The sequence below is a fragment of the Glossina fuscipes genome, unplaced genomic scaffold (genome assembly GCF_014805625.2).
Source record: "Glossina fuscipes isolate IAEA_lab_2018 unplaced genomic scaffold, Yale_Gfus_2 28, whole genome shotgun sequence".
Classification (NCBI taxonomy): Eukaryota; Metazoa; Arthropoda; class Insecta; order Diptera; family Glossinidae; genus Glossina; species Glossina fuscipes.
In genome coordinates, this window is record NW_023998423.1 from 4,312,136 (window position 1) to 4,335,085 (window position 22,950).

Below are 22,950 nucleotides of genomic sequence, written 5' to 3' on the forward strand. Positions count from 1 at the left end.
GAAAAAAAACGATTCACTGAAAAACCCAAACGAACATTTTCTCTGGTTAAACTTTCACAAAACTCGCAAAGTTAACGAAAATTAAAGCAACTGTTAAGAATAAATTGTATTAGGGCTGTACGCAAATTAGGCCTCGCGAAATTCGCGATTTTCACGTTTTTAGGATGGGAAGAAATTCCGAAGAGAATCAATGACTGGAAATTTACTCTTGATTATGATTATGAATGATTTATAATTGATAATTGATTGAGTGTTATAGGAAAGTGAGTAGGCGATGTTTTTTTTTGAAAGAAGGAAAAAAGAGAATTTTTGGAGGGTCAGTCGGTTTTGATTGTTGGATTTACATGCCAATTTTTCTGAAAATAAACGGACTCCATTATTTTTTTTGTGGAAAAAAACGCCTCTGAGTTCAAACAAAAATTTGTTCAAAAATTTTCGCATAGAAATGGAAAATCTTTAGGAAATTTAATAAAATATTTCTCGATAAATCCAGATCTGGCGAAAGCAAAACAAACAAATAACTTCTAAATAAGTGAAAGAGTAATTTGATACAAAAAGGGGCTTGTGAAATTCAAGATTCTATACGAAAATTGGTTAAAGAAGTAGGAGAAGAAGAAAGTTGACGAAAACAGAAAAAGAAAGCTGTGACAAAAAGTGAATTATATTCAGAAAAAAAACTGAATTATCTGAAAAAGTGAAACATTGCGGCTTGGGAAAAGAAACAACGTTACCTCCCACTGTGTAGTTCATCGCACTCAAAGAACAACACCACAGACTCTGACTCTATTCCACCTCATAATTTGACTGTTTATCATCTCCCAGTCTACAAAGCTCAATTCCCAAAATATGACGTGGCGACAAAGTTGTACCATCTCTTTCGAAAGTGGGGACTTTTAAAAAATCCCAGCGCCAGAGCTATGCCAAGATCAGAAATATGCTTTCGGTTGTGGAAACTAGTACCGTTCGTTTAAAATAGATGCGAAAATTATAATCATAGTCAAGAAAGCAATTGTTTGACTGGTTTCCCAACGCAAACGCAACGATGCAGTTCATCAATTGAATGTTACTGATTGTCACAATCTAAGGCCTAATTTTAATTTTACTCTTACTAGTCCTTTAATCTGTTTAATTTATTTCTTTTAAAATTATAAAAACTCCTTTTTTAATTCATAACGCGAATGTACATTTGGCGAGTCTTAAAAAAGGTGAGTTGAATTATACTGCTAATTAAATTAGTTATTTGATATTAAAATTTTAATTCACATTTTTTTTACCTAAACAACAATTAGTGATTTTGTCTTATACACAATTGTCATTATTTTAATTATTGATATTGATTATTCTTAATATTAAAATGTTTGTTAACTAATTCACTTTGTTTGTTACTGGCTGGCGAAGTAGGTTTACTCATTACACGCTTACACACACACACTTCCAATTACAACACCTAACAATTTTAAAAGTTCTCTAGGGCTAATTTATCGTTTGAACCCTTCTATCACGGCGAGCAGATAAAATTTTGTTAAAAGCCCTCTGAATATGCTACAGTGTATCTTATATACTAAACCATCATTACAAATAACGCTTATGTTATTAACAATTAAAATTAGGTCATACGAAAAGAATATGCTAACAAAAATTACGTAAATGCTTATGCAAGTCGAAATTATTGAATTGCTTACATTAACAATAAAATTTATGTTATAAAAATGAATTAAAGTAAATATGTTGACTAAGAGTAATTTGCGGTAAAATTGAACAGCTATATTAAATACATTACACAACTTTGTTTTGCTTTCTTACCTTTAGTTATTTGCAAGTAGTAAATTTTTATAAACGAGAAAAACCTATAAAAAGTGTGGAAACAAAATTATTATTATTATTATTTTAATTTTAGACTAATGAAATGAATTCTTAGACTAAAAAAAGACATTGAGCACTAGCAACACAGGCTATCGGCTCGGAAACAAAATTAAAAAGAGAAGTTATTTGTCATCGCTCTTTTCATATCTGGTAAATACGCCAAACTCTCAGAAATATTTTTGCATAACAGAAGCATTCACGATGAATTGATAATTTCAATCGAACATATGTGAAACTTTGCAACACTGTATAAAATTGCGACTCGGTCATCTTTTTGAGAGGAAACAAAAGTAAACGTTGCTGTATTTTTGTTTCCTATAATCCGTAAACCATTTCCTTTTCGATAAACTGCTTTCATAAAATTTTTGATAGATATCTGAGGTATTTCAAACCTATTGACCGCCGATTCCGAGGAAAGTAGTCAAGTTTGCAGTATTAAGAATAATAAAGACAGAAGGACAGAGGAACAGAGTGATAGTGCATTTAACTCGAACTAGGCGTAATAACCCCTTTTTTTAATATTATCAGTTTTATAACGAAACTGTTATACATCTCTCTGGAAATATTTTATTATAAGTTATTATAAGTTAATTGTTGAATAAATAACTGTGTAATATTTTTTCGTTTTCAAATTTTTATTTTAAAACGTTAACTTATCATTTCAATGATAGTAAAACCATATCAGTGCTTTGAAATATTTGATATTTGTGTAACATGGCGTGTGTGTAAAACTTCAATTCAATGTTAAAGACGTCTGTAGTTTATCCATTAATCTAAATTATTAATTGAGTTTGAGATTTTTAAGTTTGTTTGTAAACTTTTAACAACCTTCATCTGCACATCAACATTCGCGTATGTATTTAAAAGAGCTATTCATATAAATACTTATTAAAGTACTTTAAAAAAAATTACTTTTTTCAGTTAATAAACTCTTTACTCCCATCGTTGTACGTAGTGCTTCCGATTCGGTTAAATATCCAAAGATAATAACACATTATACAATACATCCGCGGGGCAATGATGAACGATGGAAAGGTATGTGATTACTATACAGATAATAAACTATACGTAAAGTTTGTTACTAAAGCTCTTCTTTTTTCCTAGGAGTCAATATGGAACGGTTTATAGCCGAAGTAGATGTGGTGATTGTGGGCGGTCGACCTGCAGGAATGTCCGCTGCTATTCGTGCCAAACAGCTAGCTGCAGAGCAGCAAAAAGAAATACGCATATGTGTAGTGGAAAAGGCAGCCGAAATGGGCGGTCATATATTGTCGGGTGCCGTAGTACATCCAGTATCAATTAATGAATTGTTTCCTAATTGGAAAGAAATGGGTGCTCCCTTAAATACCCCAGTGACAAAGGATTCTTTTTCATATCTAATTGATGCTGGACGTATATTAATACCCATATTTAAAGAGTGGCCTATATGGATAATCATGGCAACCATGTGGTGCGTTTAGGCCATTTGGTTAAGTGGTTGGGCGAACAAGCTGAAGCTTTTGGGGGTTGAAATCTATCCAGGTTGTGCTGCCGCAGAGGTACTCTTCCATAAAGATGGCAGTGTTAAGGGTGTAACCACGAATGATGTGGGCATAGCCAAAGACGGTTCACCAAAAGATACCTTTGCACGAGGAATGGAGTTACATGCTAAAACTACTATATTTGCGGAGGGATGTCGCGGCCATTTAACTAAACAAATTATGCGACAATTTAATTTGAACGAAGGCAGCCAACACCAAACGTATGGCATAGGATTAAAAGAAGTTTGGGAGATACAACCGGAAATACATCAGTAGGATTTAGAAAATAATAAAAATGTATTACTATTCTTAATACTCTTACACCTACCTTAGACCTGGTTTAGTGGAGTACACCATATGTTGGCCTTTGGATAAATCTATGGTGGTTCGTTTCTATATCACCTCAATGAACCAACGACTACTACAGTCGTAGGTTTTATGGTTGGATTGGATTATCAGAATCCATGGCTTAGTCCGTTCCAGTGAATTTAGTTTGAAATGAGAGAGTTGTACAATTTCTTATCGCATGAGATTAATATAAACAAAACAGACGGCAAAATACTATCCGACAAATGAAAATAAAGTATATAATAATAAGAAAAATTAAACAAAAGTTTGTTTCTTATTCTTCGAAGAAGTTAGTTGAGATTGTATTAATACTGAATAAACAACTTGTTATTGTGTTAGGTGGTTGCTACACCCCATCCAATGAGAAGAGCACATTACAATTTCATACATTCGCTTAACTTAACAAGCGTATTTGTCAAAATTTGTAATCCCGTTAGTATAATCAAGTAGAATTAATTAAATAGAAATCCATGGAAAGTTTTTAATATAGAAAATAAGAATTTGATGCCATAAGTGTATAAGAAAATTGGTGTTAAAAGCTTCCTGGTTTTTTTTTTCGAAATCCAGTACAGATAACAAATTTTGTGCATATTTTTTAAGAACGAGAAATATGAAATAATTTTAAATTTATTTTACAAACTTAAAAAAGTACTACATAAAAAAAATTTTTATAAAATAAAAATATATTTAGTTTAAGGCTAATAAAAGGAAAAAAATTATTTTAAATTTTAAATATTATTTAAATAAAAAATAGTTTTGTTTATTTATTTTTTGCTTTTTTTTTTATTTGGAATGTTCAGTTTTTGTAATATATTCAAATATTTTTCGTACTTAGTTCAGATAATTGATAATTATTTTTCTACAATGTTTGTTTATATTTATGATAATTGCTACATTCCTTAAGAGATTTGTGCTTTTTAATATAATCGTTAATAATATTGGCAAAGAGTCGTTCGTGTATTTACAAGTTTCGAATAAGTTGATTGAAATCACAATTTCTTATAAATATTTAAAAAATTCATTTATAGTTCATGAAAGTTTTATCATAAAATTGGGGGAAGAAAAAGTATATTTTTAGTATTTCTGATGGGATTTTCCTAACGCTTTCGGGTTTTTGCGTCTTTTTATTTTTTTTTTTTTGTAATTAAACTAAAAAATTGAATGCCTGATATTTTTTAAAGATTTTAATATTAACAATTGTTTCAGTAAACGTCTTTTAGGACTTTTTTTCTTTGATATATATTCTTATACTGCTAGTAATACGGAGAGTATTGAGTGAGTATGTACATCAAAATTCAGAGTAGGCTCGCCGAATAAAGGAATCATTATGCAAATATATTTTTAATTTTTTTATTGTATTTATTCATTGACAGGATTTTAGTTTATTTAAGTTAGGTCGAAATTTATGTAAATATTTTAAAAAATACTAATACGATTGTAAGTTGATATAATAATAGTTGTCTTCTTGAGTTGGTCGACATAAGATCTGTCTCCGTTTGCCACGATAATTAAAAGAGCAACGAAAATAAATATACAAAAAAAAAAAAAAAAAGAAGAGAAATGTTTGAGACGGTATCACGGGAAATTTAAAATTTAATTTTTTTAATTTATAAAGCAACCAATTTTTCTTTTTCGAAATTTCTCATATTGACCAATTCAAAGCAAAATTAAAAGAACTTGTTAATAACAATGCCCGACAGCCTCAGGAGATATTTGCACCACAAGCTCCTGATCAACATCTGCTACCGTTAAGAGTTCTTTCTTTTTTTTTTTACTTAAACAATTTACGAACGAAATGCGATTTATCGAAAAAAAAGAATATATCAAATTGAAACTTGATTAACTGACGATATTACTTTATAAATAGTACGATTTATCGAACTGTTGTTTAGCACTTATACACGGATACACTAGATAATAATGTTATTAGTGAAACATTCTTATTTGGACCATTTTTTAAACGGTCGATATATACTAACTACAGCATAATTGAAATTATTTTTCTCTAGTGTTTTTATTTATTGACTTTCATTAATTTTACAAATTTTTTTTTTGTACATAATTTTTCAAAAGCAATTTGAAATTCCAAAAAAAAACTCACTAAAATATATTACAGAAATTTACATACAACAGTTACTCCTCTACTTCCAACAGAATATTCCGTTAAATCTGTAATTACATAAAACCAAAAATTTTGTTTTTAACCTTACTCTAGCTAACCGGCCACCTGTTGCATGCTTAAATTGCTAATCAATTGTTGGCATAATTTCCCGTATTCGAATTGATCGCCCGATATCCGTCTTAGCTTAATACCTTTACCTGCTATTTGGTTGTCACGACTTCGGCCTTCACATACTTGAACTTCAATTTGTAAACCACCGGAATATTCTAGACTTAAATTGGTTAAAGCTTGGCCAGTGTCCATAACAGAGCAGACGTGAGAAGAATCTGAAGCAATACTTAAACGTGTGTCCGGGCGACTGCCATTGATCGCCGACTCTACAGATGTTCCATCCATTGCTTCATTTGTTTGTCTCTTATGCAAAATAAAGCCTTTGGGCGGCATAGTGGAATCAATGGTTTGCTTAACTATTTCCAAAATGCGGCTGGTTTCTAGATTAGAACATTCATGTGGAAGAGGTACCTCATAACACATTTCATCGGACATGCGTCTTAATTCACTTAGAGAATCGGGCGTTAAATGCCCCTCAGTTGGATCGCCTATTTCGGAATGTGAATCAGACTTAAAACCTGAACTAGCGGAAGGTTCTTGACAGGGTGATAAATTATTTGAATCATTGCTCAATGAATCATCAGAAAAACCCAATGATTTATCGCTTCCTCGTCTATTACCCTCACCAGTTTGCGTATGCGTTGTACCGTGTTGTTCACTTTCTAAACTCGTTTTACGACCAATGCCTCTTGTTATCGATGGCATATCCAGCGAGGGCTCGGTAATAATCAAACCTTGCAAAGACATCAAGGGTGTTGTTTGCAACTCTGCAGCGTCAATATCGCTATCACGACTGTTTTCAGGAGATAAGGCCACCAAAGTTATTTCGCTTCCTTGCACGTCCGTTAAGCATATCTGAGGATGTGAGGGTTGATTTGGTGTAGGGCTAGAATCACCGCTTACGTTTCCAGTTGTCGGTGTTGGTGTAATGCCACCAGTGCATCCCGCGTAAGGTGTTCCAGTGCTAATTGTATGACACATTTGTCCATGACTATTCTCTTCTTGTATTATGCACAAGTTAGGCGATGTCGGAGGCGTGGTGACGACCCTAACAGGTTGAGCCGGCGATAAATTCAAAGGTTTGATATCATAATAAGCAGAAGCCGGATTAAACCAATTTTGAGGTGTTACAGAACCCTGTGGCGTCTCAGAATCTTCTGGTGAGCTGATGTCCATAGAGAGATCTAACGGTTGATTGTGAACCGCTGTTATTTCGCTTACTATTGAGGTGCCACGTGTTATCGAACCTCCACCTCCCGTGCTGAGGTAAGATATACCTTTGGTTATCTGATGTAAAGGAGATGATCCACCGCCGCCATTGGCACTGTTTGTACCCGTTAGGTAAGCATTTGGCGAAGCAGAGCCGCTAAAACTACCATAAATAGGTGAAGGGCAAGCGCTGCTATTTGCTGAATATATAGAACCGGGCGTCGCATATTGTGGCAATTGATAGGCAGCACCGCCTAACAGTTGTTTGGAATGTAAGCCCATTACAGGCGTTTGACTAGCTAGCGCAGCTGGCACATTGCTGCCTATATTAGTATTAAGTTGTTGCAGCAGGGGACCACTGACGGCTGGTGTTACCATTTGATTATTGCTATTACTAGTGCTATTTGGCAGCGATAATGGTGAGACACTAAAACTAAACATTTGCTGAGGCTGTAAATACTCATGACCACTGGACATTGTTGTTAAACCTAAGTAGTTTGCCAACACCAAAGGCATTAAACGATCGGCAATAATTTTATTCGCCCTTTCTACGCTGAGCCGTTGCTCTTTCACTAGCTGATCCAAAGTTGGCATTAGATTCTTAAGGGCGTCAGCTGTTAATTCAACATCCTGTTTAGCCGCTACTATCGGTTGAGCTGTTGAAACACCGCAAACGCCACTTCGTCTTAACATATTATGGCAAGTTATGGACGGCTTGCCATGCAATGGAGAGCCTACAGATGAATACAAATTTTCACTTACTAATATTTGCAAAAATATTTAAATTATAAAAAAAAAAAAAAAAAAAAAACGTAAAAAATGTTTGTCCAAGCGTTTGGCTTAATTCATGCTCATGTAATAAAAGTGTCAACTGACAAAAGCTTGTGATGGCTTACCAGGCAAACTGATTGAATTTTCTAAAAGCGGTGGGCTGGGTGCACACAAAAAATTACGTTGAGCAATACCTTTTTGTAGATACTGACACTCCTGCAAAGGTCCCTGAAATTGGGTTTTTGAACCTTCAGAAGCTCGTCGTACTGGACTATAGCGTCCTGAAAAGAATATAAGAATAATAAAATTAAGGATGCATAAATAATCTTTCACACAACTTCTTAGTCTATCTATCGCGCATAATTCTTTAAAAGCGTAACACCATTTGGTCCGAATTACTTCCCATAAAACAGTAACAGTAAAATACTGTCGTTAGTTAACGCTTGTACTAGCTTGTACTTCAACAGCAATTTCAAGCATCGCCGTTTTGTTCTCTCTATTGGTCATATGAGGAAGAGGATAATCGATAGTTTCTATACATTATAAGGAAATTTTTTAGCACAAGGACGAATGATATTCAAAATCGATTCAATCAGAAAATTGTTACGAACAATCATTATCTGATAGAAATAAGAAAGTTATATTCGGCGAGAGTCGAAACTCGCATATCCACCTGCTTCTCGCATTCTACTCTCTCAGTTCTTTTCTTTGATAAACATATCGTTGGTGTTATTAGGAAAAAATTAATCGCGGTAGCTGCCATATTCATTTTAGAACTAAACCAATTTTTTTTAAAACTGTCACACCTGTTCACACCTGATCATACCGCCGGGAACAGGTTGGGACGGGCAAACTTTTGAATATGGGGTGGAATCAAGGAAGTGGTACACCGACAATTTGAAACTGAAAAATGGTAAAACTAGGGCTCGGGTTTGTGGCCAAGTTTCTAAAAGGCCGTACCAATGAGACATAGTCCTTCCATACTCCAAGTAGCAGTCTACGCAATCACTGCATGTGCATCTGAATGCTTAAGATGGCAGTGCAGGAGAAAGCAGATCTACATATACTCCGACAATTAAGCTGCCTTAAAGTCCCATGGTCGGTCCTGAACCGTTTTGTAGCGTACCAAGAAACCGCATTAATATGCTGGTATAGGAATGGGCACAGAGAAAAAGCGGATTGTCGTTGAAAACAATGTGCAGGACAACGGCAGGCAAAAAGATTCATAAAATCTTCCGGTATTGCACCTAAACAAGTGGAACTAAGAAGAAGAAGACGAAACCCTCAGCTACCATCTGAAAAAACATGGGTATATCCGATACCGATTCATGCAGATTCTGCTGCCAAGGGTCAAGTGATACGCCACATCATATTCTACGTGAATGGGAGGCCATCTGCAGAATCAAATATCAAGTGAGCGGCGAGCATTTGACTACAATAGATCTTCTAGGTCGCGCTACGTCTTGCCCACGCAATTAGTTAATTACATTAACGCGTTTTTAGGCAGATAATATATCTTCATTTGAGGAATGTACTGATTGCGCTTTTAAGCACTCTGTCTTGTTTGCCTTCTAGTAAATAAGCATAACACCTCAAAAAATTCGAAAAAATAAAATTTAGTTGCTTGGAACTTTGTGTGGGCATGGCCGATTTTTTCCAAGTAAAGCATATTTGCAAGTAAAGCATAGAGCATTTCATAAGGTAAATGTGGAAAATTTCAAACTTTTTTCATAATTTTGGAGTAACGAGCAAAAACCAAAAAAAAAGTTGCGTTCAGTTTACGTTCCACTGGGGGCTTCCGCTCCGACCAATTTGATCCATTTTCAATATCGACATGTGTGCACAAAAGCTTCGAATGTTTTTACTAAATTTAAAGTCGATATTTTCATTTTTGCGACCGGGTGAGTGCTAACAATAAACACCACTCAGGCGGACAGACATGACTTAATCAATTCAGAATTTCACGCTGCTAAAGAATATATAGACTTTATATAGGATCTCTGAAGTTTCCTTTTGGGGTGTTACATACGTTGAGTATAACCCGATTATTCAATGGTGGGGTCATTTTCATTATTGCTTGAGAAAAATCGATGCAAAATTTTATTTTACTATATTAAATGAAGGGGAACAATTTTGCTAGGTCGGATTCAGGTCTTTGAACCTTTTGCAACATTTCAAATTCTCTTGCATGCCTTAATAAAACCTTTTTCTCTAAATTCTGAAATAATTGAAAATCTCCTCAGATATGTAAGTGAACGTTGGTTGGTTGGTTGGTTGGTTGGTTGTGCGCTGTAAGGTGAACGATGTGTGCTCATATAAGTGGCATGTAAATTTTAAATAACTTGCATTAATTTTACTGTTAAATAAATATAAACTAATTAACTAAACAATTAAATAATTAAATAAAGGTAATTAAATTTAATCTAGAAAGTGAACAAACGATGATACACAATAATAATAAAATAAATGAAAAAAAAGAAATTATAAAACTTACCGACTTCTTGAACAGGCGGCAATTTACAGGCTCTACCGTAAATACGTCTATTACTAGCGTAGCCAGTGATAACAGCGGCGGCGGTCTGCGCCGTTTGCGAGGTTGTCGTTGAGCCAAGAGACAATGGCGACTGATTACACAAAGCAGCAGTCGCGGCGGAAGGTGTGACAGACGAGTTGTTACCCGCTGTTGGGTAGGAAGAACTATTTGTTGATGAGGCATTATAATGGGAGCCGCCTATATAGAGCGAATTATGGTGGCCGCCGCCACTGGTTGGTGGCGATTGACTAAGACCACCAGAATTGTTGCGTTGTTGCATTTTCAGTGCCGGTGGCAAATAATTACGATTCATGCGTGTTTCTACTTCACGTATCAATTCGGGACTTATAACTAATACATGTTTAAATGACAAACCGAGCAGAGCACACACACAAGGACAAGAAATCACACAATTTGCAAGGAAGATTGGTATGCAAAGCAAATTTATTTATCATTTTAATTATTATTATTATTATTATTATTGTTTATTGGGGGAGCAACAATTATTTTTATAGGGAGCCGAAGATATATCAAAAATATATTCGTGTTATTTTAAAACATTGATTGGTTATTAGTTTTTCATTTTTAAAACGTTATAGCGGATAATATGTTAATTACCCAAATATCATACACACATTCACGCAACAAACATAAAAAATACACAACAAAAACATCGAAAATAGAAAAAACAAACGGGAAAAAGAAAATGAAATGAGGAGAAACATCAAATTAATTTGCAAAATATATAATAAGTAAATAAGAAAAAAAAAAAAAATGAAAATAAAAATAAAATTAAAAAAAAATATGTCGGATGTAATGGGGCTGTATATCCCATTTTTTTGCAGATGCAATAAAGTGCCACGAACTGACATGCAAATATTCGAATGAATTGTTCTTCATACATACCTGGCGGTCGTTCGGTAACTGTTAAGAGGCCAGTGCGGCGCGTGCGAAGACCTCCACCGCCGGCAGTAGAGTTCATTACACCACTGGGCGCTGTACCTGGTAACCGCGGCATTGTAGACTGTTGATCGGATGTATGATGAGTGCCTGTCAAATCTTCTGTACAGCCAACGGTATGCCTCTTAGCGCAACCACGCATTTGCATGTATCTGATTAACATTAACAAAAGGGAAACATTTATCATTCAACTAATTAGATACGAGATTTATAAATTTTTTTACCTTTGTATATCTTCAGTGCCTTCTTCATTGCTATTAACGGCAACATTGTCGGCTTTCATTGGTTCAGCCACCGCTGTTATATAAGATTCTTGACCGGCTACGCTTATATTGGTAGTGGTTTGCGGATCGATATAATAAGGATTTTCTGTTGCAGCTTGTGACTGCGACTGATGTTGCATTGTTGTAAAACAATATGGTAAATTGGCGCCACCATCCGACGCACGACGATTGAATGAGCCTGCTGAGATTTTGTTCGTTTTATTTATGTTACTCAGTTTTTTTTAATTTTCTCCTTTTTTAACTTACTTGCTCCCATCGCTAATGGCGGTTTAAGTAAATGCTGATCTTTAATTGTAAGATAATGTAACGGTTGATTTTGTAACATGGGTAAATTAATGGGCGGGTAAGTACCGCTTTGTTGTTCTTTATTTTGCGGTTCACATTTAAAATTCAATGGCACTACATTAGGATCGGCTAATGCCTGTTCATGTGCCACATCTCCCGGACCCACCGTATGACGACGTGTATTACCATTGTTACTATTGGCACCCTGAGCCAAGTTGGCGTTTTGATTTGGATTTTGTAGCTGGAAAAATTTGCATAAAATTTTAAACGACGAACGGAACACAGAATAAATTCATGCATACTACTACACTTTTAAAAAAAACCTTCAAATTTTCTATAGAAGAACGCGTAATTATTTCTATTTCAAAAAAAAAAAAAAAAAATGCATTGTTTCAGTTAATTCGGTTTTTCAGTTCCATAATTATACCCTACACCATTTGTGGTATAGAGTAAGTTAAGTTTAAGGTAAGGGTAATTAAGTTTTTGCGGACGTATGCGCACACGCAAAAAGACTTAATGTATACCCAGCTCTTATCATACCGGTCGAATCGAAATCGTTTTAGCCTAATACTATTTGCGGTATAGAGTATATTAAGTTAGTCGGGACGCATGTAACATGCAGAAGGGCTTAAGATAAACAGACCTTTCATTATATCGGTCGATTCAGAATCATAATCTGAATTGATCTAAGCCTGTCTATCCGTCTGCCCGTCCGATTTCTTCTCCGGTAAATTAGTGTTCAAGTCAAAAACCGAAATTTTCGAGATATTTTGATGAAATTTACTACACTGGCATGCTTTTGAAGGCGCGGTTCATTTTTTCGATCATACGATCATACCCCATAAAACGCCCTATTTTGAAAAGTCGTTGGAAGGAAAAAATTGCCTTTTTCAAAACTTCTCGGCAAAACTCGCTCTGTAATGGTATTTAGACATGCTAAATTGGTATGAAAAGTTTTGTTCGGCGGGGACACTATTTTTTACACCTCTTCTCATATAACCTATCCTATGAAAACTGAATCTTTATATGGTAAAAACATATAACTTTTAATATTTCACGGCGAATATTATTTCATAATTTTAAAATTATCATACTAAAGCAGACACAATATAGTTTCTTGGAGCTTTCGATAGGTGCAATAGGGTTCTGTGCCATTTGCTTATCAATGCTTTTTCAAATGTCACGCGCCTTAAATACGACGCGTGCATTAGGAGGCAGGTTATGTGCTTTTGAAAATTAGACCTATGTACGCAAAATTTTGCTATTAAAATTCTTGTCACTTTAACCTGACAAAAATGAATCGAAGCAAAACTCGCGTTCAGTCAGCTCAGTCAGCCAAATCCTCCAAATTTGTCATTGCTTACCTCATTTTGTCTTTGCAGACATTCCAATTCGATATCACTGAATTTTTCCAAATCTCCTGAAACATCTGACCATTGATAATCTAAAGTACTTTGCGTAGCGTTAGTATTACTCAAAGGACTTAATCGGTCTACTAAATCCTGAGAGTGTAAAGTGTCCGAACGGTCGACAATGCCTGTTGTAATACTAGTACGAGATCTGAAAATAAATTTAAATAAATAAAATATCCTTTTGTGTCATGTTTTCTCTTTTTGTTTTTTTTTTTCGTATAGCTTTACCTTACACGTTTGGCATGTTGTTGTAGCCTTTCATATTCTCTGCGTTTTTGTTGTAATTTATCATATAACAAATGATAAATTGCGTAAATATTATCGAAACGATTTTCATGCACTGACTGAGCGATTTTGTCAGCTGTCAATCCGGACAATTGTAGCATGTGACTCATAACTACAGTATCGAGATTTGGTACCGCAGTGCAGGTATTGGTGCTATTGGCATCTAATGAGCAATTACTATTGCTACGCATTAAAGGATTCGATGGGGAGACATACGAATGCGTAGTCTCATAACATTGCTGTTCGATTTCGTTAATCCATTCGCTAAGCCAACGGTGTTTAATAATTTGTTTGAGGGTATAACGTCGATCTGGCTCGACAACCAACATGTTACGTATTAAATGTTCACAGTCTAAATAATAAAAAAGATATTTATTTATATAATTTATATTATTTATATTTCGATTACATACCTTGCGACATAAAATATGGAATGCGAAATTTACCGGTAACTACACGACTTTTCAGTTCTAATAACGTTTTGCCATCGAATGGTAAAGCTCCACAAACTAAAGCATACAAAACTACGCCCAGACTCCATATATCAGCTTTGGGTCCATCGTACTCTAAACCCTGAAATACTTCAGGCGCGGCATAAGGTGGCGAACCGCACCACGTAGTTAGGGGATTACCTTCTTTGTAGCGATTACTAAATCCAAAATCTGCCAGCTAAAATTAAATTTCTCCATATAGTCGCTTTTCTTTCTTTCTCTTTTTGCAGACTTCACCTTAATATTCATATCTTTATCCAGCAGAACATTTTCAGCTTTGAGATCGCGATGCACTACACCCTTCGAATGACAATACTGTACGGCTGATACTAATTGAGTGAAGACACGAGCCGCTTCAGGTTCTTTCATCCGACCATTCTCAACTAAGTGATCGAAGATTTCCCCTTGACAAGCATACTCCGTCACCAAATAAATCATAGTCTCTGATTGCATCACCTCATAGAGACGTGTTATATGCGGATGACGTAACGTTTTCAGTATTGATATCTCACGATATGTTTTCGCTAAATACTCTTCGTTTAGGCATGTTTTATCTATGATTTTCACGGCCACCTGTAATAAAAATCGATCCAAAAAAAAAAAAATTCAAAAATTTTTACTGCTAATACGCGGGAAGATGGGGTTATCAAATAAGTGTTTTTTTTTTCTTTTTTACAAAATGGTAAAAGATATCAACAAGAATATTGTATGTATATATGACTCCGTCTGGACTTGCAATTTTTAACACTTTTCAACATAAAGCTGCACATGTTTAACGTAGATTTCTTCACAATTTCGCAATTTGAGGCAAGGTCTATAGTAGAAGTACTTATACCCTACATCACTTGTGGTACAGGGTATATTAAGTTAATGCGGACGTATGTAACAAGCACTAGGACTTAAGATAGATTCACCTTTTATTATACCGGTAATCATAATCTGAATTAATCTAAGCCCATCTGTTGGTCTGATGTCTGTCTATGCTACCGGTGGCAATTTTTGAAACATTTTGATGAAATTTGGTACAGTAACCCATAATGGTAATTTCTTCAAAAATAAGCATTCTGTTAAAACAATTTGGTGAGAGTGAGCGAGAGAGAGAGAGAGAGAGAGAGAGAGAGAGAGAGAGAGAGAGAGAGAGAGAGAGAGAGAGAGAGAGAGAGAGAGAGAGAGAGAGAGAGAGAGAGGGCTGGCCAACTTTCGTTTTTGCGATATCTAAGGAAAATGCTTTGGATTTGTGAAATGCTTGTCCACCAACGAAATCGGATTGACAATGTCCACTCTGTTGTTCTTTCGCCAAACATATTTACAATTTTGTGGATTCTTCTTGAAGGACAAAACTAGCCTGATCTTATCACTCAATTTCGGAAAAGGTGAAAAATCTCAGTAAATTTTCCCCTCTTTCCGAACTTTCACAACTTGGTTAGTTTGGATTTTTATTCAATCAAAGAAGCGGTCAACTTCTTAACTTTTGCTCAACCTTAACCTTTGTTCAAAAAAGATCTAAATCGGACTAAGGATTTGGTTACGATTTTGCGAAACCCATTTATTATACGCTGAGCGCTTACTTTTGGGTACTAAATTCTCCATTTGCCATCAGCGGTGTGGTACACGAACGACCTATAGGACAATCTTCGCTCTATCTCATGATCAGATATCGTAGACTTAATCCGGGATAGTAAAGGATTCGGCTTAATCCGTTATTGAAATCAACAACAAATATGTATATGTACATGTACTTGCGAAGGCACAACCCATTTTTTTTGGCAGACCTCAGCGAAGCCGCTAATAGAATTCTGTTAAACGATATCGAAGTCTCGGAGGGATTTAAGTCAAAATACAGTTAAAATAAAAGTCGAGAATTTTTTTACAAAATGTTATAAGCAGAAGGGTTATTAATGTAAATTAATTAGTACTTGAAAAGCCAGTATTTTTACGGTACCTCATAATGAGGTCGATAAAGCGAAAGTTTGCTTAGTTACTATGGGCAAACTATGCCCTGTGAAAAAATGAAACCCGTACGGCATGAATCCTCTATTAATATCCTTTCCAGCGATGTGCAGCTTATATTATTTTTTGTTCATAGAATTTTTTTATGGGACTTTGAAAATTGACATATTAACATAACATAGGCTAACACATATAAGCAAACTTTGAAAGGTCACTGTGGCCTGTGAAAAAATGAAACTAGTACGGCATGAATTTTCTATTAATAGCCTTTGCAACGATGTGTAGGTTATATTAAGACCTTTGGAATGTTAATAAAGGCGTGTTTCGTCTATAATTACAGTAATATTATAAAAAAAAATTCTCGAAAAGTTCTAATTTAACTATATTTTGGCTTAAATCCCTCCGAGATTTCATTTAACAGAATTCTATTAACTGCTTAACAGAGCTCAAAAAAAAAAAAAAAAAAAAAAAAAAAGGGTTGGGTCTTTGCTAAGCACATTTAAATATAACTGCATGTTTGCATCTATTTTGGAATTCACTTCCAACCGTTCCGAATTGTACCCGTCACTTACTTGCTTCTGTGCGAAAAACGTATGTGGTTTTTTCTTGGACTTCTTGTTCTTTCTTGATTTCTTACACTTAATAAATGTCAAGTATACTGTTCAGCTTGAGATCTATTTATTGTTAAGAGTCTACTTCATGTGCAAACAAATAAACAAATATTTACTTTGTGGGGCTACTGAAGTTCCTTTCTCGGTATTGCATAAATTTTAAGCAAATGAATATACCGTCAAGCAGAAAATCAATACACCTTCAAATCGCTAATGATATATATAAACATTTTTGATTTTATTAGGAAGAAATTCTAGAAAAACATTCAGAAAAAGTATTTAGCTTCCCAGGTTTAAACACCTTTGCTTTTAAATCAATCATTTTCATTCTCTTCGACTTCCTCTACGAAAAGTTATACACGATTGAAAACCATTCACAGAATTTGACATCTAATACCTCAAAGAAAAAAAAGGCGATTAACTTATACAATTTTTTTTTCCTTCACTATGTTGTTTATGGTTTCAAGCAAATATTTAATGAATAAAAAACAATTTTTACATAACATATTTTGCTCGTGTCGCATGCGTACTGTTTCGTAGAAAACTTGCCAATTTACTGCAGCTGGTTGTTGTCACGGCAAGCAAACAGCTAAGTGTCTTGAATAATTTGAGCAAAGTTAGCAAAATTGCATGGCATTGTAAGATTCTCCCGTTTATCAATATGTCAACATGTTTGCGAAACATTCGATTTGATTTTTCGATTTATGTACAATGACTTTGTTGGTCCAAGCCGAACAATCAATTCGTGCTTTTAAATGGCTTTGATCAAGTTGTTCTGTCTCGCGGAAAATTCTGGCATTTTCATCACGAATCCGCCCTCAACGGTTAGTTTCATTCCGTTATTAACTCGGCGTTTTTGTTAATAGGCAAAGTGACTTAACGTTGTCAAGTTACTAACAAAAAAATTTGGTGGCTAATGTTTTTCTGCAACACTGCAAAGGTTAACCATTACTATCTTCGAATAAAAGAGTTGAAGAGGAATTGAAAAAGTTATACTCGGGCAATGCCTGCCCGGCAATTCTTGACCTACTTCGTCTTTATGTGTCAAAAGTTACTTTTTCGCATAAAAAACTGTCCTTACTGAAAGAATATTTCTGCGAGAGAGGGTTCTATTTTATCAAAACTTTTCAGATCGTTTTTTGTGGGCTAAAACACTTCATTTTTGTTCCAAAGTAAGTCTTTATACGGAGGGCGGCCATAAAAGTGGCTCGGGCCATCACGAAATTTACGCAAGAAGGAGTTTCCATAGAAAATAAAGATAATTAAAAGTCGTAAATTTTTTATTTACACTAGTCGATAGGAGGAATAACATACATACTAAATGGCCTCCAAAACATTGCTGGCTTATAAGCGCCATTCTGTGACAATTTTGCCTAAATGCGAATATCGTTGATACGGCGTTCAATTCTATCTTTTAAGACGTCTTCTACAAACGTTTCTATGGGCCGAAGAGAGACCAATGCGCAGGGTGGGCGAAGAATAGGTCCAGCGGCATGTCCCCGATCGGCTAGTTTCGTCCATGTGGTATTCGATAAGGAACAAGTACGTGCAAGTTTTTTGGCGTATCCGTAAGCAAGTTATACAACCCCTCCCACATTTCACGAACTAGCTAGGCTCAGTACGTTTACCTCACAGGCCTCCATTCCTCTTCAAGTGGTATCTCAAAAAAAAAAAACTTCAAAAACAAAGTTCAACTGTCTTAAATCGCATGACCATGGTGGCCAAACAGAAAATTGAGATCACCAAAACGACTAGAAAATAACTCGTGAATAATAGCTTTCCGAAAAGCTTCTCGGGTTGGTAAGGTCTTACTAAAGCGACACATAAACTGCTTCGAAGAGAAACGGCTCGACGATGCTTGCAGCAAAAATGCTTACTCAGCAGGGACACGTTGTGAACGTACTCAACGTTGCTCAACAATCGCCCGCGGATTTTCTGAAACCCAAATGTGATAAATTCGCCGACAAACGAAGTCATCGGGATGAAAGTACGCTTCAACGCTGAAGAAAACTTTGCTCGATCTTTTTTCGATTTGTAGCTATATTAGTGAGCAATGAAGAGGCTTCCATGTACCGTTCCAATTTTAATAACCTTGAATTGCCAGCTGCCACGCCATTTTTGTTGTTGGCGGCACTTTACCGCATAAACGACGCATTACTTGCGTTTTAGAACGCATTGCACATTTGCTTAATATATATCGAAATCTGTCACCGTAAGAGTGCATCAAGTCGATGGATACACAAAATGGCAGAGACATACATGGATATGAATAAATCGAATTAGAAAATTATTTTGAATTGTTCGGTATAATAAAACACGGGCCTATCCTATCCGTAAGGCATTCTTAACTGATTTTAAGTATAAAACTAAATAAAAGGCATGAAAAGATAAAATGTGCATGTCACACACACATATATATTATATATATATATATAAATGCATTACTTTCTTTGATTTATGAAAACTCATATGTTTGCTTACACTTAACGTGCCCTTTGAAAGGTTAGATTCGAAAAGCAGACAGATTGGCAAGTCTTCATAGGTTAATTAATTCAAAATTATGTGATGACTCAAATTGCATACACGTAAGACTACTTACTACTCACTCAAACTATTCCGAATTATTTAAGGCTAAGATAGAAAAGCAACAACAAGGTCATAAGAAAAAAAAAAAAAAAAAGGAAAGAAAAGCTAACAACTAACAAACACAAGGATAATTATACACACAACCTAGAGACATTTCTCACGTATAGAAGGTGATATACTAAACCGTTAAAAGGCAATATTCTGACACTAACAAAAATTATTTACAAAAAAAAAATTGTGAAACGAATTATAATATTTATTATTTTACGGCGTTTATATCAATATTTGAAAAAAAAAATAATGAAAATGTGAACACCACACAAGAAGAGGACTATAATAAATATATCTATGTTTCACAGCTAAGGAATTTAATGACGAGACGAATTTTATATACCCACCATGCGGCGAAAAACGTATATCTTATCAAAAAAGTACCGGGAATTTTAAAAATAAACCATTAAACTTACATTTAATTATTAGTCGTTGTTTGTATTATGATCTCTTTTAAAATATGACTTGAAAAGGGTTTCGTTAACTCTCAAAAACAGAAAATTCCATCGATTGCAAAAATTTTGATCAGCGACTTCTACAGGGAAAAATGATAAATATATGGTAAATAGCAGGGAATATAACGCTTAAATTCGATGGTTGTCCAGTTGTCCGTCCTCTATCTAAAAATAACAGTTTTTCCATTTAACATAATTGATTTATTCAGCATACGCCGACACTAAATATGGTCTGCTCAAAATTCTTCTTCTTTCAAATTCATTACTTTTGTTGTTTAATTGAATAAATTTGTCGCCGAATCCCACCAAACAACACATTCAGAAGCTGATGGTGGTGATGCTACTCTACCAAGTCCCAAGTGTCGGTTTAATAGTGCCGGCACGAATTGAAAGAAAATACCTTGTTTTGGCTACTTGTTGCAAGCGTTTTCCACGACACACTATTGCAGATCGAATAGGAAGCTTTGCTATAGTCAACGAATCCGGCAGATATGGCGCCTTTTGATTGCCACTTGTTCAGATCAGTGCAGCCTAGCTTGACAGACACGCAGGTTCGCAAAGTTGAAGAAATGAGTGCGGGTGGGTGCGGTAACATATGGTAATCGTGCCACAAAGTGGTTAACTAAGTTTTAGCCAAAGAAAACGTTCAGCAAACCAGCGAACCTTGAATGCTGCAAAGTGCGAGATATCCTTTTAGCAGATGTCATAAGGGAGAGTAAGCAAATACTGTTTCACGGCTGAGACAATACCAACCCGAGATATGTTAAAATCTTGATCGACATCTTAAGGTCAAGGCGAAGTGTAGGTTTTCAAACACTTTGTGTTCCAGTTTTCGATGTTTTGTATTTAACATTTAAGCTTACGATGAGTGAAACAAGATGTCAATATGTGTTATGAATGATTACGGAATTATCAAATCACTCCTAACATTGGAAACTGATTTGCATTAAAGAAGTTTTGATCAAGAAAATGAGAAACAGCTTCGCTTTGATTTTCGTATACAAAGTATTTGAAAATTTCTAGCGCTTTCTGCAAACAACGGCGTTAATAGGAAAATTAGAACGAGACCATTTTTCACTCTTTTTTCAGTGCTGCTTATATCTTCGGTAGAACATCTTCAACATAAGGTTTTTGCTTACACAGTCACCGAATTCGTTATTCCGTATGTTGACAGGGGACAGATATTTGAAAGGGAAGAACTCGCGAGTATTAAAGCAACTATTAAAAGGTATCTGTAGCTTTTACACGCTTAAAAACCATGATTACATGAAGTCGTTTCGCGAATAATTGATTTTTTAAGGCATTCGGGATATTCGGAAAAGGAGATTGTTTTTAAAAGTTATAATGGGCGACTTGACTTATTATTACCATTCAAAAGATGACTTTTGTAATTGACATAAGAATATGTTGACAAGTTTTAATTTTTTAACTGAATATTTACGGTTTTGAGAGTTCAGGCACGTAGAGAGGTAGGTAGTTTCCATCATGAACATGACTTTTCCGGCCTAATTCTTCATACGAGAAATATAATATATATTTGTACCCTACACCGCTTGTCATACAGGCTACATTAACTTAATGCAGACATCCCGAAGGTCTTAAGAATAACTCACCTTTTATTATGCCGATCGATTCGGAATCATAATCTGAACTGATCTAAAACTGGCTGTAAATTTCTGTTCAAGCTACAATTTTTTGATATTTTGATGAAGAACGAACGTTATTGAAAATAGTTCGGATCGATCCATTCTTTCGGCCACTCCCCCCATATACTCTAAGCTACCTTGAAAAGTCAAAAAATTGCAATTTTTCAAAATTTCTCAGCAAAACGGGTTAAGTAGTAGTATTTCGCCAATCTAAATTGGTATGAAAACTTTGGCTTTGGTTGGGACAATTTTTCAACCTCGTCCTCAAATAACGAAAACTAAAGTTTTGAATACGATAAGAACGTATGCTTAATGAAGAAAATTAGATCACAATACTAAATTACCATAACAAAATGAATTATACCAAATTTGAACCCTCTTGACCTACTTTTCGGATTCTGCCCTAATAAAGATTTCCCGACAATTGATTCTGAATAGGGAAGAAAAGTGATGACAATTAACCCATCGTAGTAAGTTGACATAAGATTTAATTAATCTCTTGGACACAACCATTCTCACGGAACCACAAGAGGCTTCATGTGCAAAGAGGGCTAATTTTTATTATACAGTCCTACGGTAATATGTTCCCATAAAAACACGGTGCAATTTTTGTTTTCTTTAAGAAATGTGTTGAACAATGTGATGTAGAGTATTTAATAGTCGCCCTAGCCTGACTATAACGTTTTCCACTTGTTTTTCAAATTGTATTTTTATAATAGTTACAAACGGAAAACAAAAACAACAATGATCGTCTTCCTCTTCTCTCTCCTCCTTAAAGCGCACCATTGGTATGTATAAAAATACAATCCTTGGGTATATTTTTAAAATGATATCCTTGTGATTGTTCTATATATCGCTATTCTTTGCGCATTTGCAATTACATAGTAAAAGATTTTGTTTTTCTTTTTTTTTTTTTTTTTGTTACAAATTTGCATAAATGTTCATGCAACAATGCCGACAATAAGCGGCTAATGTATTTACAAACAAGTGACGCGACTGTTTTTGTTTCGATATTAAATATGCAAACTACGTGCATTTATACGCCAAGGCAATGTCCTTTTCGCTACAATTGTGGCCAATGTAAAAAATTTCTTCTTCTGTGATTTGATAATATGCACACACATATGCGCATACATGTGCATGCACAATCGAATATACATATATGATTCCAACCATTCATCCTTTACAACATTTGATTTAGTGTTGTGAACATTTTAAAGTTCAATTAAATGAATATTTTTTTATTTTTATTTTGCACTCATCATAGACGTCATAGTCAAGAGTTTATGTTTTCATGCCCACTTTAAATAGTAGTCATTTGTTACGCATCGGAGACATGGAAAGCTATATATACATACAGCTATATATGACGCATACAACCATAAAATAATAGAAAAATATTCTTTGAAGAAATTTGAAAATTTTTGTCCGCTGGAGTAGGTTACAATATTATTATA

The 22,950-nt window shown here is 34.8% G+C and overlaps 1 protein-coding gene and 1 pseudogene across 3 annotated transcripts in view; one reads left to right on the forward strand and one right to left on the reverse strand.

Annotated features, from left to right (window-relative positions):
- The first annotated feature begins 1,725 nt into the window (after positions 1–1,725).
- On the forward strand, positions 1,726–4,251 carry LOC119636292 (annotated as a pseudogene).
- A 1,081-nt stretch (positions 4,252–5,332) lies between these two features.
- LOC119636116 overlaps positions 5,333–22,950 on the reverse strand; it is a 40,698-nt gene continuing 23,080 nt past the window's right edge. Inside the window, exons 3-12 of one of the 3 annotated variants that reach the window (XM_038031258.1) lie at positions 14,432–14,767; positions 14,117–14,372; positions 13,647–14,055; positions 13,371–13,566; positions 11,968–12,247; positions 11,662–11,902; positions 11,384–11,589; positions 10,439–10,828; positions 8,070–8,225; positions 5,333–7,907 (exon numbers count right to left, since the gene is read on the reverse strand). In XM_038031258.1, coding sequence (XP_037887186.1) covers positions 5,947–7,907; positions 8,070–8,225; positions 10,439–10,828; positions 11,384–11,589; positions 11,662–11,902; positions 11,968–12,247; positions 13,371–13,566; positions 13,647–14,055; positions 14,117–14,372; positions 14,432–14,767 — 4,431 coding nt within the window. In that variant the 3' untranslated portion in view covers positions 5,333–5,946. The remainder of the gene's footprint in view (positions 7,908–8,069; positions 8,226–10,438; positions 10,829–11,383; positions 11,590–11,661; positions 11,903–11,967; positions 12,248–13,370; positions 13,567–13,646; positions 14,056–14,116; positions 14,373–14,431; positions 14,768–22,950) is intronic. The other 2 variants (XM_038031259.1, XM_038031260.1) reach the window with 2 other exon arrangements.